The sequence below is a fragment of the Lepidochelys kempii genome, chromosome 4 (genome assembly GCF_965140285.1).
Source record: "Lepidochelys kempii isolate rLepKem1 chromosome 4, rLepKem1.hap1, whole genome shotgun sequence".
Taxonomy (NCBI): Eukaryota; Metazoa; Chordata; order Testudines; family Cheloniidae; genus Lepidochelys; species Lepidochelys kempii.
In genome coordinates, this window is record NC_136383.1 from 137622107 (window position 1) to 137646581 (window position 24475).

Sequence of the window (24475 nt, forward strand, 5' to 3'; positions counted from 1 at the left end):
TAGCAGTGGGATCATGTATGGTTATGACAGCCTCTCAGAAGCTACAGCAGCTTCTCTAAATCCTGTAATATCCATCACGCTATCCTTGGTGTTCCCTCCTAGTATAGCATATACCTGCAGAGATTTTATATTCACCCCCAAACAGCCAGGAGTGTTTTCTCCTGCGATGCAATCTGTGTGAGGGATTCTCCTTAAAATGGACTTAATCTGGTTTTATTGCTCATTTTCACCCAAAGAGAAAAATTGCCACTGTCAGAACTATGTGCTGCTGATGCTGCAGATTGAGAGAGAAAGGAGTTGTATGCAGTGTTTTTGTAGCCATGTTGGTCGCAGGATATTAGAAAGACAAGGTAGGTGAGGTAATGTCTTCTACTGGGCCAACCCACACACCTGCAGGAGTTTGCGCTTGCAGGATGAATAGTTTACATATTTGAACCTGTGTCCCAGGGACAGAGATAAAAACATTAAACCAGATCCCTTTCTGACATTGTTACTGAATGAGAATAAAACCCTAATGAGAATACAAGATATTTTATTCCAATAAAAGATATTATCTCATCCACCTTGTCTCTCTAGAAAAGGGAGTTGGTATTCACTCTTCTGTCTTTCAACACTTCAAGAGACAATGGCACTTGCTTGAAACACTGTGACTTCATTTGTCTTCAAGGAAAGCTTCCATTATACCGCTGTAGGTTTGGCTAATGAATAGTATAAAAATACCAGTTTCGTTTCTCTAATACTTGTTACTCCACAGCACACTCACTAATCACATCATTGAGATGCAGCTCCCTTCGGAGTGTAATGTAGCCTTGTTTAGCTAGGCAGAGCAACACCACAGCAGAGGACAGGAAGTGAAGAAGCAAACTGTGTCCACTTGAAACCACTGGGAATGTGGGAGTTAGATTGTGGGAATCTGATCCTTCTGAATGTCCTTGTTCCTTCAACAGGGATTCACAGGGAGAAAATGCCACCTATTGAATCACCAGTGCCACTTTGTGTAGCACCCCGCATGTTCCTTGGTGGTCTCCCATGTAAGTGCTGGTCTAGGCTAACCCTGCTTAGCTTATCTAATCTTCGCAGTCGTGCTGAAAAGCTTGTATGCTTTGGGCCACATTTTGACACTCGTGTGCCTGAAGTTAGTGATTTCAGTGTGGGTGCTCAGCACCTCAGAAAATCAGGCCATTGTGATTCTTGGTGCTTAAATGCAGATGTAGATGCCTACTCTGAGCATCGAGATGTGAAAGTGTGGGCCTTTATATCCATCAAAAGAGGACAAAAGTCAAACGTATCTGTATGTACTGGGGCTTGTATAACCCATTCCAGTAAACAAAGAAGGGCTGCTTCAGAACCCGAGTCCTGCTGGTTTGGTTACAGACGGTCCGTGGCCTTCCCCAGAATGCAATCTCTACCACATAAACTTCCTGATCTCCTCACTAGTGAGTAAGGAATCTCTCCCCATAGAATCTACGTTAAATGCCCCCACACAGCTGACTTCAGAAGGACTTCCTCTTGGGAGGGGGGGGAGTTCTCAGCCCACTACAACAGCTGACTTTAAGGTCAAACATACATGGTTCTGGCTTGTGCCGGCCTCTGATCTTAAAAGAGACATTTTCATAGGACCGGGGTTGGGGCAATCTCCAGTTGCTGGCTAGCAAACAGTTGTCTTTATGTGCATTTATCTTCCGCTGTCCATGCGGCAGACATAATGAGGACTTCCCTGCAGAATGAACAAACTGGGGCAAAATTCTTCTTTTTTTGTTCCACGTGAAAGGGCATCAGAAGCCCTGCCCTTGACCAGTCGTGATTCTGTCCCTTCATCTGGTTTGCCACTGTGTGGGAGGAAGTGCCCTGCCTTTGCCTTGGGGTCACCTGTTTTCTGATGATGAACTTTGGGTTTTGATTCAGTCATGTGCGTAGGAATTGCCACTATGTGAGTGCTTGTAGGCAGTAACTTCACGTTACATGTGTTAACCTCTGAGCTTCTCTCCTGCTCACGTCTAATGTGCTAATGGCTGCAAAAAGAAAAGGAGTACTTGTGGCACCTTAGAGACTAACCAATTTATTAGAGCATAAGCTTTCGTGAGCTACAGCTCACTTCATCAGATGCAGTATCTGCGGGCCAAACACAGTGCATTGTTGCACTTCAAAAGGACCATCCTTTCCACTCCCTCCTTAATTTCACGCCACTGTCTTAGGGTCAGAGTGTTGCCAACTCTCACGATTTCACTGCAAGCTTTGCAATATCTGATATTTTTCTTAAAACCCCAACTCCTGAAGAGAAGTGATTAGGTAAGAATCTTGGCTTTCATTAATAAAAACCAAACTTTCTAGTCCTCATAATTGTGGAGAAAAATTTCAAAACATGTTCTGAGTGGCCCCAATGGCTCAGAAACCACTAGGCAAATAAAAAGATTTTTTTTTTAATCTCCTGGTTTTAATCCCACCTAAGGCGTGTGCATCAAACTCGGATACCAAGCACAGAGAAAGCATCTGAAACGGGCACAACGCTAGAGCCTGAATGTCCACGATAATCAGCTGCTGCTGCTTTTTTTCGGTAGAAAAAACTGAATGTAAAATTCGCTTCTCGGGGTGACATTTTTTTTTAATATCAATCTGAGAATAAGCATCCATGGCCACATGGTAAATCCCTGAACAGAGACATTGGATAGAAGGAGCCCTAAATTCCCCCACTAATCCTCCACATGAAATTCACAGGTAAATTACGCTAGTGAGATTTAAAGCATGTTATTCTCTAAGTGGCCATCTATCATTATGCAAACCCGATCTGCAGTGAAAGGGGTAAAAAGAAAAGGAGTACTTGTGGCACCTTAGAGACTAACCAATTTATTTGAGCATGAAGAAGTGAGCTATAGCTCACGAAAGCTCATGCTCAAATAAATTGGTTAGTCTCTCAGGTGCCACAAGTACTCCTTTTCTTTTTGCGAATACAGACTAACACGGCTGCTACTCTGAAAAGTGAAATGGGTAACCCCTTAGCAGTCAAAAGGATTGTGTGGAAAGCTTCCCTTCACATCCCTCTGCCAGTGCTGCTTATGTCCTGCCTGGAGCACTTCCCGTTCCCACCATCCCAACCCTGCAGTGGCGAATTAGCCACTGGGCCAACAGGGCCTATGCCCAGGAGCCCCAGCTAATTGGGGGGGCCCTGAAAAATGGGCACACCCCAACCCACTCTGCCCACCCAGCACTCCTGCCAGGGAGCGAAGTCAGGGCATGGGTGCTTGCCTCACTCCGCCCACCCGGTGCTCCTGCAGGGGAGTGGTGCAACCCTCCGTACCCCAACCCAGGTCCCCGGCAGGAGTGCCGGGCAGGCAGAGTGGGGCCAGCCCCCTCGCACGAACCCCATTTCCCGGCAGGAGCGGTGGGGGGGGTCAGAGGTGGAGGAGACTGCAGGTGGAAGGGGTGGGGAGAGGCCCCCACTTGCTCTAGCCCAGGGCCACCCTGTACCTGTGATGAATGTGACCAACGCTGCCCACTGGGTCCCCCTTTAACCGCCACATCAAGACTTCGCTTTTGGAGCCCTTCACAGCTTCTGCTCTGCCTACATCTCAGACTTTGTCTCCTATTGTGTCTCCCCGGGCCTCTGCACACCACCGGTGAGGCCCCTCTCAATTCCCTGTCCCTTTCCTTCTCCTCCATTTGTGGGCATTTCCCCACATGGCACAGGGCACCCTTTCAATCCCAGACATCCCAACCTGTCAAACGTCACAAGAAGTAAACTTGTATTTTTTTTAAAAAAAAACTCAAAATGGAAAAATAACGAGTGTTTTTTAAACAATTCCCACCTCTGGCTCTCTGGTGCAACCTGACTTATTGCTTTCTTTTAGGCTGTAAGCTCTTTGGGGCAGAGGCTGTATCTCTGTGTATGGAGCACTTTGCCAGCTCTAGCCAGATTGCATGATGGCTTTGTGATGCAGATTAAGGTCCCTCCCGGAGGAGGATGAAAGCACACGTGTAACAGCCTATTCCTTGTATCCCCCCCTCCAAGCCCTCAAGCTTTCTCCTTTAACACCTTGAAGGGGGGTGGGGGGACTGTTTTCTAGCCACTAATGCAAAAGCAAAAAAGCACCTTGGCGATTCTTGACTTTCCCTTCATCACCAGACAGTATTGAAAGCTCTTAGGGAATGTCATTCCTCCATTTCAAATTCCATACTTTAAAGTGCCAAACAAAAGGCCATGATCAAAGCAGAGTCAGAAAGAAATGAGTCACTAAAGCCCTCGATAGCACAAAGTAATCACTGGCTAAATGGCTTGGCACCCAGCAGCTGTGCAAGTATCTTTGATCCCTGCATTTCTCGTGCATTTCTCAGCCTCACTTCCCACAGTTTATGCTTTTGTTTGGTTACGTACATTGTGCCAAATCTATGCATCATTGTTATTAACTATGCTGCACAACACAGCCACTCAGAACTTCCTGGTGACATCCAGATCCTCCTGCTCCAAAAGCCTTTGAACTACGGGCGAATCTCTGTTTGGTATGAGCAGTATAAGGCCGATGACATATATTCAGGCAGTTTTGATTCCTTCCAGCAGAGGGCATGGGTGAACACAGAAGCCTGTTCATTATGACACTTGTCAGTGAGACCATTTAAAGAATGATCCACCTGAGTTTTCTAAGCTTCATGGAGAAAATTCAGTATGAAAAAATGTTGGGGTCTTTCCCACTCTTTCACTCTACATACTGGTCATTGTTTATGGGGATTTGTGGAATGACCCAATTTGCTGATCCACATAATGGAGGAGAGAGAGTTGACTTATTTGTGAGAGAGAGAACACCTCAGATAGGGAATGTGGCTGTCCAGGAAGTGAAGAGACCCCCATGGTACAGAAGTGCCGTAGAGAGCATATTTCTAGTTGGTGCCCGAGGCCGAGAGGGTTAGCAAGCCTAACACATCCCCAAAGCTCTTCTTCCGCTGTTGGGGCTACGGATGCTCCTGGCGTAAGTGCCATCCATAGGTGGATCGGCGGAGGCTGAGCGCCCCCTCCTGCAAAGGACACTGATGTGCATCTGTCTTCCTGCCACTGTTGCAGTGGGTGAATTTGGACCCAGCGATTTAGGGGAAAGCCGTCGTGGAAACCCTGCCACCTGTCAGAGCAGCAGAAAAATTAGCTGCCTGGCAAAAGTGGTTTGAAATAGTCGAACAAACCTGCGCTGGGGAGCCTGGAGTCCGAGATATTTCCAAACCTTGCCACGTGACTCTGTGAAAATAACCTCTTGAAGGCCTGGGTCTGTTGTGTCTTACCACTGCATATAAAATACCTTTGTGTCTAGCAGCCAGTGCTACAGACTCATCCTGGGATCTGATAGTCAAGCCAGGCACTTTCTAGCTCTCCCAGCGTTGTCACTGTGACACTTTCTGGGGCTACCCAGGGTTGGGAGACACCTGACTGCCACCTGCCTTTAGTGCCAGGAAGCCTTGTTTGTGCCTGCCGTGGGTCTGCTCCCAACTCCACCTGCCACCAGGAACACAAGCACTGCTCTCTCTCTGCAGGTTAGTGACAGGCACACCCCACCTCCGAGCATCTCCCTGGAGGGTCCAGCCCCATTCCACTGGACACTCATGATATTTCCAGATTCGCTGCTCCCAAAGGAATAGTACACCTCAGCTTACCAGTCCCACGTGAGATCACTGCTCTGCTTAGCACACAGAACATAGATATGCTTATAGTGAAAACAAGCCAAACTTTAGTTAACAAAGAATAGAGATTTGAGTGATAGCAAGTAGAAGTATTGGAAACAAAGGGTTATATATAAAATAAAATCATCACTGGCTTTCTAGAGCCTAGACTTACTTAACTAAATACTTCCGTGTCTTCTAGGGCAGTGCTCACCCCAAAGTCCTTCCAGCAGTTTTCATCCAGGCCTGGCTGGGATCCTTTTCTCATGAGATGAAAAGTGGTGCTTGCTTGTCCCCTAGGTAAAGAATCCAGGGTGTACCTCTGTACACCCTTATACCCCCTAAAGTTCATTGTCTTCACTCCTAAACAGCCTACTCCTCTGTTTTGTTTTGTTTTCCTGCAGATTTTCTCTCATATGTATTTTCCACACTCTTGATGAGGATCTGGTGCAGTATGCAATTAGCCGCCCATGGTAGGACATACAATGCACAGTACACACACGACCAGACAGAGAGAGAGAAGGGTCTGCTATACCCTTGCCTGAAGGGAACCTGTCCAAGGCCTGTCACCGCCTTGGGACTGGTCTTTAACCTCAAGGGTTTAAGACCATAAATTCCAGGATAGATACTTTAACTCCTTCACTATTATCCATATGTACATTTTTGAAATGATTATCTTGAGCAGTGAGCTACTGCCTCTTGGCAGAGACATCACATGCCACCCTTTGGCAAAATAATATGTATACAGGGAAGCCCTGTAAAACCCTATGCATCCCTCACACCATCTGTCAGTTGACACCAAGGGGTCCTTGAGCCACAGTCCCCAGCAATAAAGATTCTGCAAGCCACATTGTTACATCCATGCAATCTCATTGTCTCCACATTTTGTCTGTTGACTTCAATAGGATTGCCTGGGTAAAATTTGGCACTGCAAATTGGAATTCAATTAGCAGTTCTATTGGTGATGCATGACGCAAAGTAGAATCAGGCTCCCGCTCCCTGTGTTGGCTTTGCAAGGGTCACAGTAGTAAAATGTAATAAAAGCTTATTCTGGCAGCAGATCTGACTTCTGGACACACCCAGGCATCAGGTTTGGTTAGTGAAAGGTGCCGTTTGTACAGTGTAACATTTCAATGCAGCCCACGCTCATTGCAGGCTAGTACAGTCAACCCACATGTGTTCTTATACAGCCAAATCCATGGTCATGCATCGTGGGGAAAGGAAAAGGCCCGGTTTGTAAAACCGAGGGCTAGAGTCTGGAAAGCAGTGACTCTGAAAAGGACTTGAGCTGAATGTGAGCTCCCAGGGCAACACAATCCTTGGATCCATAAACAGGGGAATCCTGAGTAGAAGTAGGAAGGCGTTATTACCACTATATATGGTAGTAGTGAGACCAGTGCATATTTTTAAAAGGATGCTGAAAAATTGGAAAGGGGTCAGTAAAATGTTATAAGAATGATTCCAAGTCTTGTAAACATGCCATACGTTGAGATCCTTGAGAAGCTCGGTCTATTCAAAGAGATGATTAAGAGGCTGTTTAATAATCGTTGGTAAGTACCTACAGAGGGAGAAGATTTCTGAAAGCAGAGGGCTCTTTAATCTAGCAGATAAAGGCACAAGATTTGGTGACTGGAAGTTTGAAGTTAGAAAAATTCAAACTGGAAATATGATGCAAATTTTTAACAGCAATGGTAAATAATCATGGAACAGGTGTGGTAAGATCACTGGGAGTCTTTAAATTGAGGTTGGATATCTTTCTAAATTATCTATTCTAATTCAGTCAAAAGTAGTTTGGTTAGATGGAAAAATCACTGGTCAAGGTTCTTTGGCCTGTGTTATGCAGGAAATCAGACTAGATTACCCTAATATTCCCTGGCCCCATAGTAGATGTTATCAGTCTCTGCCCCAGGCCTTATAATCTATTGAAAAGTAACACGGGATGCAGTTATGGCTGACTTCCCTGCATCCAGCACTGGCAGGAAGTTGTTAATCAGATGGAATCATGATAAACACATGGAGAAGATGGAGGAATTAAAAGCATGCAAGGTTTGTGCACCCCGACCCTGCAGTCTCCATTCAGGCAAAGTCAGAGCTTTGAGTGCAAGATTGGACCATTTATTTCCAGATCTTGCTCTTCCTTTCACTGCAACAGCTTGGTGTCAGTGGGGCTGTACAGATGCCATAAGGAGAATTCTGCCCAGGAGTTTTGTGGAAGGGGAACTCTCCAAGTTGCTCTCACATTAGCAAATCCCACTTTCCTTCCTGATTCTGGCTTTTAACGAGAGAGAGTTTCAATTTTGGGGAGCTAAGGGGAGCTTCATGGAAGTTCTCTTTGATCTGAAGAGAAGAGAGCAGGGTTTGCTGTCTTTAAATGTATTTTTAATTGTTTTTCTTTTTTTGGAGAGCAGTCCTCAGCCTTATAAAAATAAACATGGCACTGCGGGGTTCTGGTTCCATTTTTGAATTTTATCCCTATTAACAATATGGTTTCATTTACTGTCAGTAAAAAAAAAAAGGAATTCTGAAATAACATGGGAGAGCTTTAGAAGCCAGTTACAGTCTGCATAGACCATCTTACTGCAGGAACGAAAGAGGATAAAAACCTACTTGATTGCTTGTCCATCTCCCGCAGGGTAGGCTGTGACTTCTTTGATTGTACAGCACCATGGACCCTGGGTCCTGTCTGGCATCTCTAGATGCTGCTGTAATACAGAGAATAATCATGCTCATCATGAGCTACAACTGCACTGGATTTTAGCCGCATTTGTTTGAAAATGCCATTTGGTAGGTGCTCTGGGTTCCACCATCCCATTCCGGGTGAATTCATAGATTATGGGGCCAGAACGGACCATTATGATCAATTAGTCTGACCTACATAACATGGGCCATGGATCCTCACCCAGCAAGTTCTGCATCAACACTTGTGTTTGAACTCTGCCATCATCACCTCTCTTTTTACTCCTGCCCCATAGAACAAGAGAACCAAGCCCAGATCCCCTTCCCCCACCGCCTCATGGTGGAGCCTCAGTCAATACATGTTGACCCTCCCCTCTAGAAAACTGTTTTTTGGGGGTTGGGTTTTTTTTTTTTTTTTGGCTGAGCGATTAGCTGTATGCCAAATCCATCTGGTCCTGTCTCCCCTAGCTGCCTTCCATATCATTACAGGATCCCTGGCAGGAAGCCTAGACCTGTCTCCCTCCTTACACCCTTAGGAGCACATTCCTTTCTACACCTTTTCCTGAGCCGGGAGAGAAATGATTATCAACCCCCAACACAAAGCATCTGCTTTCTGCCTGCTTCTGCTTCACTGGACGTGCGTGTACGTTACACCCATGTCAGCAGCGAATGCAAAACACACACAACCCCCAACCTCGCAGACCCGCACACAACATGGGCTGATTAAACTTTCAGCTCCCAGAGCCTGTATCACACGCTTTCTCTCTGTCTCCACAGTCCCAGCTGTGACCGCCGCACCATTTGTTCTGCCAGCCCACGCCAGCTCTTGAAGCCAGTTCTTTATCACCCCAATTAGCCTTGTCTGTACTGATTAGAGGAGAGAGGCTTCCACGGCAGGGGACAGACGGGGGGGAATAGAACTTACTCACAGCGGCCACCAGCAAGAGGCTTTCCCATTAAAGTGCCTTTGTTCCCCTCAAGGGATACATTTCACTGGGTCAAGAGCGTGGCTGGAAAGCCGGCTCTGCCATGCTGGGTTATGCTCATTTATAAACAGATGCTTGAGGAGGGACAGAGGGTGGATTTGTTTTAAATGCACCTGGTAATCTGCTGGAGGGAGGATGCAGGCTTGTCAGAACTGCCTCGAATCCCAGAACATAAGAGTGCAGGGAATAATACTGAGGCAGACCAGCCAGCTTGACTTAACAAGAGCAGGAATAGTATGGCTCGTTCCCTGCTGTGAAAAGCACCTTTTCTGCTTTGCTGTGCGTCCAGGTCATTTCCCAGGACCGAGCCAACTCCTGCGGACGTCGACGGTGAAGGTTTCTTTGGCAGGAGCAGGGTAGGCTTTGCTTCTCCTTGGTTTGGCATTTCACATTACTGAGTGGGTTTCCCACCCTTGAGGCTGCCATGTTCTCTCCCTGACCCTTTTCAGCACTCTTTGGGGACAGGGATTGTAAACTCCAGTTCCCTTCTGTGGGTTCTTGACCCGTTCTCCCACTGCTCAAGTCCCTTTTCTCCCAGGCCTCCCAGCAACTATTATCCCTGATTTAGTGGGGGATCTCTCCTCCCCCTCCCCCCAAGTCTGCTGTGTGTAGCTGAGCTCCCACGTGGAAAGGAGAACCGGCACCATTATAACCACACCTCGCAAAGGATGCTTCTTGGGGAGGGACAGAGATGAGTCACCCCATATGGGTGGGTTTGGGGACCCAGCAGACATACATCTCCCACCCCCCATGTACCCAGTGAAGTGGGGCCGTACTCCCTGTTCCTTGGAGCACCCTTTCTTGTGGACCTATCTCTTTAAAGGGGATTCATGGGGTGGCCATGACCAAGGAAGAGCCTGATAGCAGGACTTCAGTGCAGCTGTGCTACTAGGGAGCTAGATAGGGGTGGTCACCAGGGTCCAGAGCAGCTGTAAGGGTGCAGAGCCTCTACACCAATTATCGTGACCTGCAGATCCCCCAGAGTTTGGGGCTGGGTGCTAGATCCTATTCCAAAGCCTGGAGGCATACCCTGCTCTCCCCAACAGATCTGCATAGGACTTCCTCCCCCTGAGCCCCACCCCTTGTGGGTGAGGAGAGGGGTGGTGATGTGACCCTTGGTGCCAAATCGAATCCATGTTGCTGCAGTCAGTGGTGAGCCAGTTCAGAGAGTGGAGGGCCAGGGAGATGTGTTCCTGGCCATCTGAGTTGCTAAGCAGGTGGGTGCTTCCTTTGCACCCCTGGAGCTTTTTCAGGGCACAGGGCTTCATTCCTCATTGTAACAAGCTGCAAGAGCCAAACCTTGGAGATCACAAATGTGCAGATCACGGTGGCCAGGCTAGTGTTTGATAGGGTGGGCTGTGGTCTTCTGGACAGGTAAAGAGGGAAGTTTGGAGCTTTTCTCCCTTCAGGACTATTTGGGAACCTAGTAGCACTTAGGAGTCTAGAAGGACCCTGGGCTGTGGACCACTTAACATGAAGGCAAATGCCTTGAAAAGAGAGGAAGTCAGTTCTCTGGAGCATTTCCCTCTTCCCACCAGCATCACCACAGTCATTTAGCTTTAGCTGGCTGCTCTTTCTCTGGGAGCTGATTTTGGCCAGGCACAGAGGGAGCTGGGTGATGATGCCGTTTGCATTTGATGTGAAGTATCTGTACAGCTGGGTATCGTCTCCATGCTGCAGGAACTCCGGCCTCTGTTGTCTCGCCAGCAGTTCCAACAGCTTCATGGAGATGTTGCGTCGTGTGTGGAAGAGGATTGAGCCTGGTAGTGCACTGCAGGTGAGAGGTATAGAGACACATGCACCAATGCCCACAGCAGCCCTCAGAGTTATCTGGGAGGAAGTCCCTGATTCAGGCATTTCCATTCACTCGAGACCTTCTTGGAGATGAGGCAAAAGTATTTGCTGATCATTGGTATCAAATGCTACAGAGGCCCAGCAGGATGAGGATGGATGGACTCCCCTGGGATCTGGACAGCGGGTGGACATCTGTCAGAACCAAGAGTCTCAGTACCATTCCCTGGCCCAAAGCCAGGCTGAGCAGATTCCAGGATATTGGCAGCTGATCTAACAACATACACTGAACTATATTAAACTACGCTTTTAACACCAAAACGGGGGTGGAAAGTACGGTGCATGGGTTTGTGGAGGTAGCCAAGCTAATGCTGCTGCTGAGACTTTTAACTACTGCTTTCCCTGACTTGCAAGTCTACTGCCTGAAAGTATCATCACCTTATTTTCCCCCATTAGATTTCCAAACGACGGGAATAGCCCCCTGGGTGCATTTCTCATCAATGCACTTCTGGTACCTCTACTAAGTACTTTGTTCCTTTATCTGCCCCGGAACCACATCCGCACTTCTGGGAGTGCACACGGAGCAGTGCTTATAACCTCTCCCCAGCTGCCTTTATTGGAGTCATGCAGGGCTGGACTGGCCTCAGGGCTCCCCGTCCCCCAGTGCCAGAGATCTCCCAGTCAGTTATTCCAGTCTAACGGGGGCATGCGTGGGCCCAACAGTGCATGGCAATAAAATGCACCCAGGGCACCTATGATCGTTTACACAGCAGTTTTACCCCTATCATCTGCTAAGGGTCTCTGGAAAGAGACCCCTCCCACTGCCTGGACTTCCTGTGCTATGAATTCGGTCTCTCCCCCGTCGGCTTTGCCTTCTTCCTGGTCAAACAGCATCTCGTCTCCACTGTCCCCTCGGCTCCCACACCAGCATTACCAGCCACCTCTTCGCCATCCTTAATCCCCTCCTACTGCCTTCCCTCTCCCACCCCAGTGCCTGCCTCCCTCGCTGTGCAGTATTAGGCGGGACTCGGCTGTGTGGCGGGAATGTGCTGTAGCCCTTACAGGGGTGTCTTCCTCAGTGGAGGCAGGGGGCCCCAGGAGACCAGAGCGCCCCCGGGGCGATGCAGGTCCACACTTACTGCAGGGCTGTGCATACAGTGCAAAATTTCGCCCAGTGGTTCTCAACCAGGGGTATGCATATCCCTGGGGTACACAGAGCTCTTCCAGGGGGCACATCAACTCATCTAGAGATTTGTCTAGTTTTTACAACAAGCTACAGAAAAAGCACTAGCTAAGTCAGTGCAAACTACAATTTCATACAGACAATGACTTGTTTATACTGCTCTATACACTAGACACTGAAATGCAAGTACAATGTTTACATTCCAGTTGATTTATTTTATGATGATATGGTAAAAATGAGAAAGTCGGCAATTTTTCAGTACGAGTGTGCCTGTGACACTTTTGTATTGTTATGTCTGGTTTTGTAAGCAAGTGTTTTTTAAGTGAGGTGAAACCTTGGGTACGCAAGACAGATCAGACTCCTGAAAAGGGTACAGTAGTCTGGAAAGGTTGAGAGCTACTGATCTAGCCCATAACTTGCTGTCCCTAGAAATCCCCCTCTGTGTAGAGGGTCAAATTCATCATTCCCACATAAAGCCCATTGTCTGGGGCATTGTGCAGAGAGCTAAGTGGCGCTATGAATTCACACCCCAAGCCTATGCAAGCGGAAACCACAGCTCCTCCTGACTCACTGTTCCATCCACCAGGTTCAGATAGCAGCTGCTGCCACTTTGTGCATCCTCCTCGGGCAGGATCCTGCGGTTGCTCCATCTTCAGCAACTGCCTCTGCACTGGTTTGAATCGGCTGCAGCATACTCCCTTGCATGCCTGTTCCACCGATTCACCCAGCTCTGTATCCTCACCGTGAGGTTGAAGTGGTGCATGTAGCTTTACACAAGGTGAATTTCCCATCCTGACCTAACTGTGTGGGTGTGTTAACAGAGCACAGAATTAGGTCATGAGGTGAGTCTGTGACTAACCTCTAGGTATATATCTCCCTTACCTATGTCTTTTAGCTAGGTAATTCTAAGGCACTTCTCGCTATGATATTTAATACTGATCTGTGAAACTGCACTACATCGATGTGTAAAAAAACTTTTCTTTCCATACCAGAGGGGAAAAAATAGAAAGAAAAGCTCTCTCAAAGCCAGCCAGATCAGAGTTAATCCTGGTATCAAAATGGCGGCTGTCACTTCTCCTGTACAATTAGAGGAAAGGCTATTCTATCCTTGTTGAGTAGCTTCCCCCTGTTATAATGCTCTACTTTGTGTTTCAGTAAAAGAAGAAATGGTGAAGCTGCTAATAATGGCACTAAAAGAAAATATGCTACATCTGTTATGGATAGCAGTACAAAATTAGCTGATCACACCTCTGACACCCAAGATGTCTTCACTTAAAATACTCGTTGGCTTACTTTACATAATTTGCTGATTATATTTAAAAGAAATACAATTTTGCAATTACTGTTCTTTCTGGTGTGCTATCTATGCATCATTTTCTTTTTATGTTTATATATTTCTCCTTCATTAGTGCAGTCTGAAGGGTGATTAGATCCCTTCAAACATTTTACAGAGGTTAAACGTTGATTAAGATTTAATTATTACTGTAAATAGCTTGGAATGACATATGGTGCAAAAACCTGACATATGTGCATTTGAATAAATGAAGTGCTATTTCCCATGATGCCTCAGTGGCTGTTTAACAGCTTTGCTGAAGGGTTATGTTGCACCTCATGTTAAGATTGCTTTGATGTTATATTTTGTTGGGTTTGTGCAGCTGAAAAGCGAAGAACAGTTTTTCCAGTTTTTAAAAACATTGAATATTTTAAATACCTAAATTGTTTTGCACAAATTTTTGCTAATTTGTCTAACTAGGTTAAACATTTTCAAAAGCATTTAGATTTTAACGTGGGTTCCTAGCATTGTGTCAGCTACAGCACTGATTAAATGGATAGGATTTTTCAAAATATGATACTGGAAGGTGCAGTGTCCTGTTTCTGGGGAGATCCTGGCCTGGATTGGACAATAAGAATTCCTCCTACCCACCCCAATCTCGTCCTCCAAGTACAGAGGTTCTGACTATTTTTGGATCACAGAAAAGCTTTTTTGTAAGTCTGATTGGAAAAAATAAAAGAGATTTCACAGAGAGAAAAAGTGCAGCGGAGAATGGGAAAACGCTGCCTTTAAAATATTCAGCATAGAAGATCCACTGATAAACTTTTCAAAGATTTATATAGTATATTATTTAGTCTGTTATATAGTGTATTATGTTCTTTAACGCTTCTTTATCGTGCCATAGGTGTGCATAGTGCTTTACAGAGAGAAGTGTAGGACAGGAAGGGACCTCAAGAGGTCATCTAGTCCCATCCCCTGGACTCATGGCAGGACTAAGGAAGACATGGGATAAAATCCTGGTCCAACTGAAATCATCTGGACTTTTGCCACCAACTTCAACAAGGCTAGGATTTCCCTGCTAGTCCCCATCCTGAGACTTTAGGGCCCTGATCCTGGAATTGGATCTGAACATGCAGACTCTTGCTCCCACAAGGAGTGCCCCATTGACTTCACTGGGTCTTGGCACAGTCAAAAGGGTGGTGTTAGGCTGCTCAATACCTTTGTGAATCCGACCCAAAGCGTCCATCCATGTGGATCCAACTGCAGGATTGGGGACTGGATTGGATCTGACATGATGGAGGGAGAGGTGGCATCAGGCAAGGGAAAGGGAAATGTATGTAAAATAAGACAATAGAGTTTCTTTTTTTAAAAAAAATGTGTTGTGTGGCTGTTTAATATAGAATTTCAAGAGTTGGAAAGGGCGGGAATATGAGTCATTTCACATACCATAATGCAATATAAACTGGCATGATAAGAGCATGAGTAGGGCAACAAAAATGATTAGGGGACTGGAACACATGACTTATGAGGAGAGGCTGAGGGAACTGGGATTGTTTAGTCTGCGGAAGAGAAGAATGAGGGGGGATTTGATAGCTGCTTTCAACTACCTGAAAGGGGTTCCAAAGAGGATGGATCTAGACTGTTCTCAGTGGTAGCTGATGACAGAACAAGGAGTAATGGTCTCAAGTTGCAGTGGGGGAGGTTTAGGTTGGATATTAGGAAAAACTTTTTCACTAGGAGGGTGGTGAAACACTGGTATGCGTTACCTAGGGAGGTGGTGGAATCTCCTTCCTTAGATATTTTTAAGGTCAGGCTTGACAAAGCCCTGGGATGGGATGATTTAGTTGGGGATTGGTCCTGCTTTGAGCAGGGGGTTGGACTGAGGTCCCTTCCAACCCTGATATTCTATGATTCTATGATAATCATGGGAAAGTACTTTGAGATCACAGGTGAAGGGCATTACTGAATTGCCAAGCACTGTTCTTGCTGCTTGTTACTAACAGCCACACTCCTGCAGTTCACAGCAGAGGACCTCCGTTGGGCCTGCTATAACTCTCCACTGAATCCTGCAGAGGTTACACCAGATTTGCACAGTTATGAGACCAGAGTCAGGCTCACTGACTTCAGTGATTTATGCCAGCATAAGTAAAATCAGAATAAAGTCAGCTAAAGTCTTGCATCTGTTTATTTATGTTATTGATGTATCATGCTCCCGTTGCTGTCAGACAATATTAGCTCAATTCTAATCTTACCTCCTCTTTGATTTGGCAGATTGAGACATCTCGACTGGAGCCAGAAATTGCAATGGCCACTACCAGTAAGACGGTTGTCTACAATAAAGGATTGTAAGTGGAAGTGGATCCTCTCAGCACAGAAGATTGGAGGAGCAGAGGGGGAAGCTCACAATTACTTCTGGGGGGAAAAATAAACAAACACTAGAACTCAGAGATAGTAACATATTACCACTCTCAGGAGCTGGGAGTGAATTAACACTTTCAGAATACTGACACCTCACATCAGTCAAAAAGATTCATATTAAAAGTTTTAAATTAGCAACAAGAACAAAAACAAATGACTTTCAAGCACGTTAGAGAACTAGCTACAATATAATGTCCTGAATTAGAAACAGCACTGCATGGAAAGGAGTTTAATGATATGTTGACATGGGTATGCCTAACTCTCTGTGAAAGTAGACTACGGAAGACAATTTTGTTTTTTAATAAGAATTAAATCTCAACACTTGGATGCTGCACAGAAATAATTCTGTAGAAATCGATTGGTGCATGAGTTAGAAGCGCTAGATAGGGCATTTGATAAGTGTACAGTATTGATTCAATGTCAATATTGCACCAGTAATCATGCACAAAAACAATGTTCCTTGGTTAGGTTTGTGACACTTTGATTCTAAACAAATAACACAATGAAGGTCATAGCCTGTGTGCCCTCCCTCCCTCTCCGACAAACAACCAGGGTGGTATCCTGGCATTCACTGGACTTACAAGACATTCTGTGTGATTCAAGCCTAATGCACTCGCATATTTGCAGGTTTTGCCCAGGCTAGCAAGCTAACGAAAAGTCAACCTGCCAAGTTAGTGCACAGAATGGGAAGAGAGCTGCTAGTATAAAGAAAACAGATCTGTCCTTTAACGTTGCATAATGGACCAAATTCTGTTCTCATTTACACTGACATACCCCTAGAGTAAATCCACTGGCTTCTGTTACATTACACTGCTATAAATGAGAGCAGAATTAGGCCTAATGGTGAAGGGCCAGATCCTTGGCTGATGTAAGCCATCAGGACTCCATCCATTTCAGTGGGACTATGTTGGTTGACTCTGTCGGAGAAGCTGACTTATCACATAGATCACATTCTAGTTGCTCACACCACAGTAATTCCACTGCAGCCAGTGGAATTACTGCAGTTTTAGGCTGGTGTTACAGAGCTTAGAATAGGTCCCATTGGTGCATTTCACCAGTGAATACGATTAGAATTAAAGGCTCTTTATCCAGGTACGATGGTAATGGACACTATAGAAATGCATATATTATAATGATTAAAATGCCAGGTTGGGTTTGGGGCTTTTGGGGGGAATGTATACAGATGGGGTCTTGCAATGTTTCATAGTGGCAGGCCTATGTGTTACTCCAGTTTTATGCTAGTCTGACTCCTCACTGGAGTTACACCAGTATAAACTTGGTGTTACACTGTGGTGGATCAAGCCAAAGGGATCTGATTCTGCTCCCATGCTGGTGTAAATCAGGAGTAACTGCGCAGAAGTCAGTGGAGTTACACCAGTGTCTAAAACCAGCCTAAGTGAGAGGAGAATCAGTCTCAAAGCATTCTAGCCATACTTAGCTTAGTGGACCAAATCATGTTTTCAGTTACGGTGGTGTAAATCCAGAGTAATTTCACTTATGGGTCCTATTCTGGATTTACCCCAGGGTAACAGACAGCAGAATTTAACCCAATATAGTTCTTCTAATGCACTAGATCACATGAATGTACATGAGTGAGGCAGCCAGTGTCTGCTGAGCAATAGCCAAGGCTAAGGAGTTTAGGAGACAGACGGGAATAAATGTGCTGTACCAAGGCACAGAAGTATAAGAAATAGCAAGAATGGACTTTGATGGGTGCAGAAAATGACGGGGGAAGCATATATTCTGAAGCACATTCCACCAATGCACAGATGGAACATGGAAATATTGAGCTGATGCTCCTCCCCCAAAGCGACTCCATCCTCGCCAAAGGAGCTGCCCCCCGTGCTCACCAGCATGGGAGGAGATTCAAGCCCAGGGGCGTTAGAATGGTGTATCCTGGGGGCGAGGGAGTCAGGCCTGTAAAGTCCCGTTCTGCTAGCCACACGCTGCATTATCCTCAGGACACACAGGGCCAGATACTCAGCAGGTGTAAATTGGTGCCACTCCCTTGAGATCGGTGGAACTGTACTGATTTACACCATCTGACCACCAGAAGAACTGATTCTTCACAGTCTTGTGCCTTGTGTCATTCACACGTGCACTTGCACTGGGGGCGTGATCCAAAGCCCATTCAGGTCAATGCCATACTTTCCTTGGGCTTCAGCAGGCTTTGGATCAGGCCCAAAGTGAGTGCCAGGGCCGTACCTTTTTGGTGTGGTAACATCGAACATCCACTTTGCACCGGTATCTAAAATGACACAAGGGGGAATCCAGCACAGAATCAGGCCCATTGATTCCAAGCAGCGTGTACGTGGGTTATGTGGCTCGCAGCAGCAATGAAAAGCCAGGCCTACCACTGCAGCTAGGTAAGAAATGGAGCACACAAAGAGGTGAACCGTAAAAATCCCAGCCTGCCACTGAGAAACGCAAACCGCTTTGGACAAAAACACAAATCACAGAATTAGCAAAAGAAAACTGGGGCTTTTCATTGCTGCACTAGTTGGGTGGAAGATAAAAGCCAAATAGAATCATAGAATATCAGGGTTGGAAGGGACCCCAGAAGGTCATCTAGTCCAACCCCTTGCTCGAAGCAGGACCAATTCCCAGTTAAATCATCCCAGCCAGGGCTTTGTCAAGCCTGACCTTAAAAACCTCTAAGGAAGGAGATTCTACCACCTCCCTAGGTAACGCATTCCAGTGTTTCACCACCCTCTTAGTGAAAAAGTTTTTCCTAATATCCAACCTAAACCTCCCCCACTGCAACTTGAGACCATTACTCCTTGTCCTGTCCTCTTCTACCACTGAGAATAGTCTAGAACCATCCTCTTTGGAACCCCCTTTCAGGTAGTTGAAAGCAGCTATCGAATCCCCCCTCATTCTTCTCTTATGCAGGCTAAACAATCACAGCTCCCTCAGCCTCTCCTCATAACTCATGTGTTCTAGACCCCTAATCATTTTTGTTGCCCTTCGCTGGACTCTCTCCAATTTATCCACATCCTTCTTGTAGTGTGGGGCCCAAAACTGGACACAGTACTCCAGATGAGGCCTCACCAATGTCGAATAGAGGGGAACGATCACGTCCCTCGATCTGCTCGCTATGCCCCTACTTATACAGCCCAAAATGCCATTGGCCTTCTTGGCAACAAGGGCACACTGCTGACTCATATCCAGCTTCTCGTCCACTGTCACCCCTAGGTCCTTTTCCGCAGAACTGCTGCCTAGCCATTTGGTCCCTAGTCCCTAATAAATATACACCTGAGCCCCACAACTGATGGAGACACACCTGCACGTATATATGTGGTGGAGAAAAACTAGTATTAAAAATGTGCCAAATGTGTAACAGCTAAACTTAGTTTAAAGTGAAGGTGAATAATCTCATGTTCCTAATGAATGCAGAAACCAGACTGGATCTCGCTGTATGCAGCACCGCCTGTGTTCTGTATTGTTCTGAACTGAAATCCAAGTGGCGAACAAAATCAGCTGCTTCTGTTAACAATGAGCAATGTCCTGGCTCTGTTTTCTATCAGCATCGTTCAATTTTCCATGTCATGGTGTTTTGTCACCCTTCGAACCACTCTGTTGAAATCCTGCCAGACTCTTAAGGGAGGGGTTGACTGAGTCATTTGAGGGTGTGGAGGAGGTAGAAGTGAGTACTTCTGCATTGCAGCGATGTCACTGCTGGGGAGGGGGGATGATTTGTTTTTACATCATAATTACTGATCAACGATTCCACTAGCTGTGAACTCTAGCTACCTGCCGGGGCTACAGATGGAGTGAGTAATTTTCAACATGCAGAGCTAATTACAATGGCTGGTAGAAAAATATTCAAGGATTTGCTCACTGCATTTTTTTGAGAGAGGTACTGGGGTGGGGGGGGAGGGAGAACACAAGTTTTGCAAATGTTTAAAAAAAAAAATAGTCAAACTAGTTATTTTTTCCCAAGGAGGATGAGAGACTGCAAATTGTTTCACTTCACTCATAAACTTTGACTGCAAAGTGTTTAAGATCAGTGCTTTGCAGGTCATTAATTAGCAGAAAGAAAAGGAGTACTTGTGGCACCTTAGAGACTAACCAATTTATTTGAGCATAAGCTTTCGTGAGCTACAGCTCACTGTAGCTCACGAAAGCTTATGCTCAAATAAATTGGTTAGTCTCTAAGGTGCCACAAGTACTCCTTTTCTTTTTGCGAATACAGACTAACACGGCTGTTACTCTGAAACCATTAATTAGCTGGGGAACTAATCCATAGATGTATTGTAAGGGTTGAATGTTTTAGAAGAGAGTGGAGTTGGGGAGTTAATAGGCCCTAATCTTAAATTGCAACTAGAAAGCCTGATTCTTATTTCACACTTGCATGAATAAGGCATAGCTCTGTTGAAATCAAAAGAGTCCCATGGTAGGACTGGTATAAAAGGGATCAAAATCAGGTGCATCACGAGGTTCCAGTTTTGTTTTCTCCCAATGAAGCCATATCAAAAGTGATCACTTTATATGTCAAAATATGGAGCTACATTGGGGTAAGTGTTGCTGTGGTGGTTTATACCAACTGGAGATCTGGCCTGTGATTTTTCTGTCTTTCATTTCTGCAGCTTTGGCCTGAGATCTAAAAGGCAAAGCTGGGGGCAGGGGGTTGTTTTAGGTGTTATGTCAGTGGACAGTGCCCCTCGCACAATGGGTCCTGCTCCATGAGTAGGGCTCCTAGATGCTGCGATAATACAAATAATAATTATTAATAATAATAAAGATTCTGCAGTCAGGACCTACAAACTCTCTGTTAATGGCGTGTCACCCCGGAGGGAGTCCAGCTCACTCTCCCATAACTGCAGTGCTAACAGGGGTAAACAATTGGACAGTGTCACTTTAACAGGGCTTAGGCCGTAACGATGATCCCCTTTTTCCTAACCTTACTAAAATCAATCTCAGAAATGTCTTTATTTGTCCTCATCACATGGCCTTGCCCTGCAAGGCGCTGAGCACCTGCAGCTCCCATTACTTTTAACTGGAGCTGCAGGTGCCCAGCACCTCTCTGAGCATGGCCCACAATGGATATGTTTGGTTTCAGAAGAAAGAGGTAACAATCTGAGACTAGCCTGAACCAAAATCTCGGATCTAAACATCCCTGAATTTTGTAACTGGCTCTTGTATTATATGTAGTCATGTAACTGGTCTGTCTTTGTTTTCTATGTACGTGTTAAGATTATGAGACTGGCCATACTAGGTCAGCCCAAAGGTCCATCTAGCCCAGTAGCCTGTGTTCTGACAGTGGCCAATACCAGGTACTTCAGAGGGAATGAAAAAACCAGGGCAATCAAGTGGTCTATCCTCTGTTGTCCACTCCCAGTTTCTGGCAGTCATAGGTTTAGGGACACCCAGAGCATGGGGTTGCATCCCTGACCATCTTGGCTAGTAGCCATTTCTGGACTTATCCTCCATGAAATTATCTAATTCTTTTTTGACCCCTGTTATAATTTTGGCCTTCACAACATTCCCTGGCAATGAGTTCCATGGGTTGACTGTAGAATGTATGAAAGGGTATTTCCTTTATATTAGTTTTAAACCTGCTGTCTTTTAATTTCATTGAGTGACCCCTAGTTCTTGTGTTATGTGAAGGGGTAAATAACACTTCCCTAGTCACTTTCTCAACATCACTTGTGATTTTACAGTCCTTTATCGTATCCCCCCCTTACTTTTCTCTCTTCTAAGATGAATAGCCCCAGTCTTTTTAATCTCTCCTCATACAGAAGCTGTTCCATTCCCCTGATCATTTTTGTTGCATTTCTCTGTATCTTTTCCAATTCTAATATATCGTTTTTGAAATGGGGTGACCAGAACTGCACGCAGTATTCAAGGTGTAGGTGTACCAGGGATTTATAAAGTGGCATTATGATATTTTCTGTCTTATTATCTATCCCTTTCCTAATGGTTTCTAACATTCTGTTCACTTCTATGACTGTTGTTGCATTACTTTGTGCTTATCAACATTGAACTTTATCTGCTGTTTTGTCACCCAGTTTTGTGAGATCCCTCTGTCACTCTTGGCAGTCAGGTGTGGTCTTAACCATCTTGAATAATTCCCTATTGTTTGCAAATGTTGCAGATCATTTATAAATATGTTGAACAGCACACGTCCCAGTACAGATCTCTGGGGACTCTGCCATTTACCACTCTCCATTGTGAAAACTGTCCATTTATTCCTACCCTTTGTTTCCTGTCTTTTAACCAGTTACTGATCCATGAGGGGACCTTCCCTCTTATCCCATGGCTGCTTACTTTGCTTAAGAGTCATTGATTTGGGACCTTGTCAAAATCTTTCTGAAAGTCAACAAGCTGTATAAACTGGATTACCCTTGTCCACATGCTTGTTGACACCCTCAGAGAATTCTAATAGATTGGTGAGGCATGACTTCTCTTTACAAAAGCCGTGTTGACTCTTCCCAACATAGCGTGTTCATCTGTGTGTCATCTTTAAAAGGCTAAGGCATTTACCTAACGCTCTGCTGTAAAGCTGGCCATTTTGTGATGTATGGGGGATGAAGCATGTGAGGGAGGACACACACACACACACACACTGTGCTCTCTTTGAGACAATTCAATTTTGTTTTCTTGTTTCCTTGTCTTAATTCCTATGCCTATCCCCATCCCTGGATTCTTGTTCTGTGTTTTTCCTACACAAAGATCAATCGTGCACTTTCCATATGAATGACAATTGTTATATATTAAGGGAAATAACAGAATAAGAAAGAACAAAAGTAAAGGCTCAGTGAGAGAGCAAAATGTGTGCATGTCCTATGTAATACATTGCGTGCACTCTGCTTCATGAAATGGACAACGGCACAGGAGGTCAACTCCTTAAAATTTTGAAGGTCCAGTACCCTGAAAACCATCCTAATAGTAACATGAGGCTACCTGGAGTAGCTGCAGTCCTTGAAGTTCTGGTGAAGTATTCACAGTTCTCCACAAAGCATAGAAGTGGATCATCTCAGTTCTTCCCTTGAGCCATTCTCCTTTTATCCAGCTGAGATAGCAGCAGAAGCCAAGACCGCTTTCTGCTGGCATCAAAACAATCATCTTACCCCATTGCACTCTCAGTGGTGGAGGAAAAAAAGGGGGGGGGGGCAGGGGGAGACATTAGATTGTCACAGGAACAATTTCTCCCCGATTTGTGGGGGTTGGCGCAGGGAGGAATTCCTCACCAATCTTGTGGACAAAGCTTCTGTGGCTGCTGGCCATGTTTCTAGATTTAGAGTCCCATTGTCTGTTAGAAATGCAGCAGCACAGATCTTCTGTTCATAGATTCCAAGGCCAAAAGGGACCATTGTGATCATCTAGTCTGACCTCCTGCATAACGCAGACCAGAGGCCTGCCCCATACTAATTCCTAGAGCAGATCTTTTAGAAAAACATCCAATCTTGATTTAAAAATTGTTAGTGATGGAGAATCCAGCATGAACCTTGGTAAATTGTTTCAATGCTCAACTGATGTACCATGTTCCAATGGTCAACTGTTGTACAGGTGACATAGGCAGGTGATTCTATAAATCATCCTAAGGGGCCAGCTGGAATTGCGCCTGCGAAAGTAACAGCATCCTTTTCTGCCATGGACCTCTTGCTACCCAAAGATGGAGGGCAAGTTTTACTGGCTCACTCCAGCTGTTCTGCATCACTTCCTGCACAAATCCAGGTTCTCTCACCCCCTCACCCCCCTCCAAAAAAACACACGCACACAAACTCACTATCCTGCTGGTAATAGCTCATCCAAAGTGACCACTCTCCCTACAATGTGCACAGGGAGAGTGGTCACTTTGGATGAGCTATTACCAGCAGGAGAGTGAGTTTGTGTGTGTATGGGGGTGGGGGGGTGAGAAAACCTGGATTTGTGCTGGAAATGGCCCACCTTGATTATCATGCACATTGTAGGGAGAGTGGTCACTTTGGATGAGCTATTACCAGCAGGATAGTGAGTTTGTGTGCGTGTGTTTTTTTGGAGGGGGGTGAGGGGGTGAGAGAACCTGGATTTGTGCAGGAAATGGCCCACCTTGATTATCATGCACATTGTGTAGAGAGTTGTCACTTTGGATGGGCTATTACCAGCAGGAGAGTGAGTTTGTGTGTGGGGGGGTGGAGGGTGAGAAAACCTGGATTTGTGCTGGAAATGGCCCAACTTGATGATCACTTTAGATAAGCTATTACCAGCAGGACAGTGGGGTGGGAGGAGGTATTGTTTCATGATCTCTGTGTGTATATAAAGTCTGCTGCAGTTTCCACAGTATGCATCCGATGAAGTGAGCTGTAGCTCACGAAAGCTCATGCTCAAATAAATTGGTTAGTCTCTAAGGTGCCACAAATACTCCTTTTCTTTTTGCGAATACAGACTAACACGGCTGTTACTCTGAAACCTGTCATAATATATATACACTGCTTTAGTGTCTCACCCTTTCCCAGCCTTCTCTTTCTTCCCACTGGTCACTGTCTAACTCAGTCCTATGCGCTGGCAAGTGTAAGATGCGTGTCT

The 24475-nt window shown here is 45.6% G+C and overlaps 1 protein-coding gene and 1 long non-coding RNA gene across 6 annotated transcripts in view; one reads left to right on the forward strand and one right to left on the reverse strand.

The window, feature by feature from the left end:
• Positions 1-18395, forward strand: part of SFXN5 (sideroflexin 5) — a 168965-nt gene extending 150570 nt beyond the window's left edge. For all 4 annotated transcript variants that reach the window (XM_073343014.2, XM_078852614.1, XM_078852613.1 and 1 more), the window contains one exon: positions 15818-18395. In XM_073343014.2, coding sequence (XP_073199115.1) covers positions 15818-15895 — 78 coding nt within the window. In that variant the 3' untranslated portion in view covers positions 15896-18395. The remainder of the gene's footprint in view (positions 1-15817) is intronic.
• Positions 8083-23639, reverse strand: LOC140910897 (uncharacterized). 2 transcript variants are annotated; one of them, XR_012158787.2, is made up of 3 exons: positions 22871-23639; positions 15799-15958; positions 8083-8339 (listed from the first exon to the last, which is right to left on the reverse strand). It is a non-coding gene; the product is annotated as an uncharacterized LOC140910897 (long non-coding RNA). The 2 variants fall into 2 exon arrangements; XR_012158786.2 differs by lacking the exon at positions 22871-23639 and having other exon boundaries at positions 15799-16114.
• Positions 23640-24475: the final 836 nt, after the last annotated feature.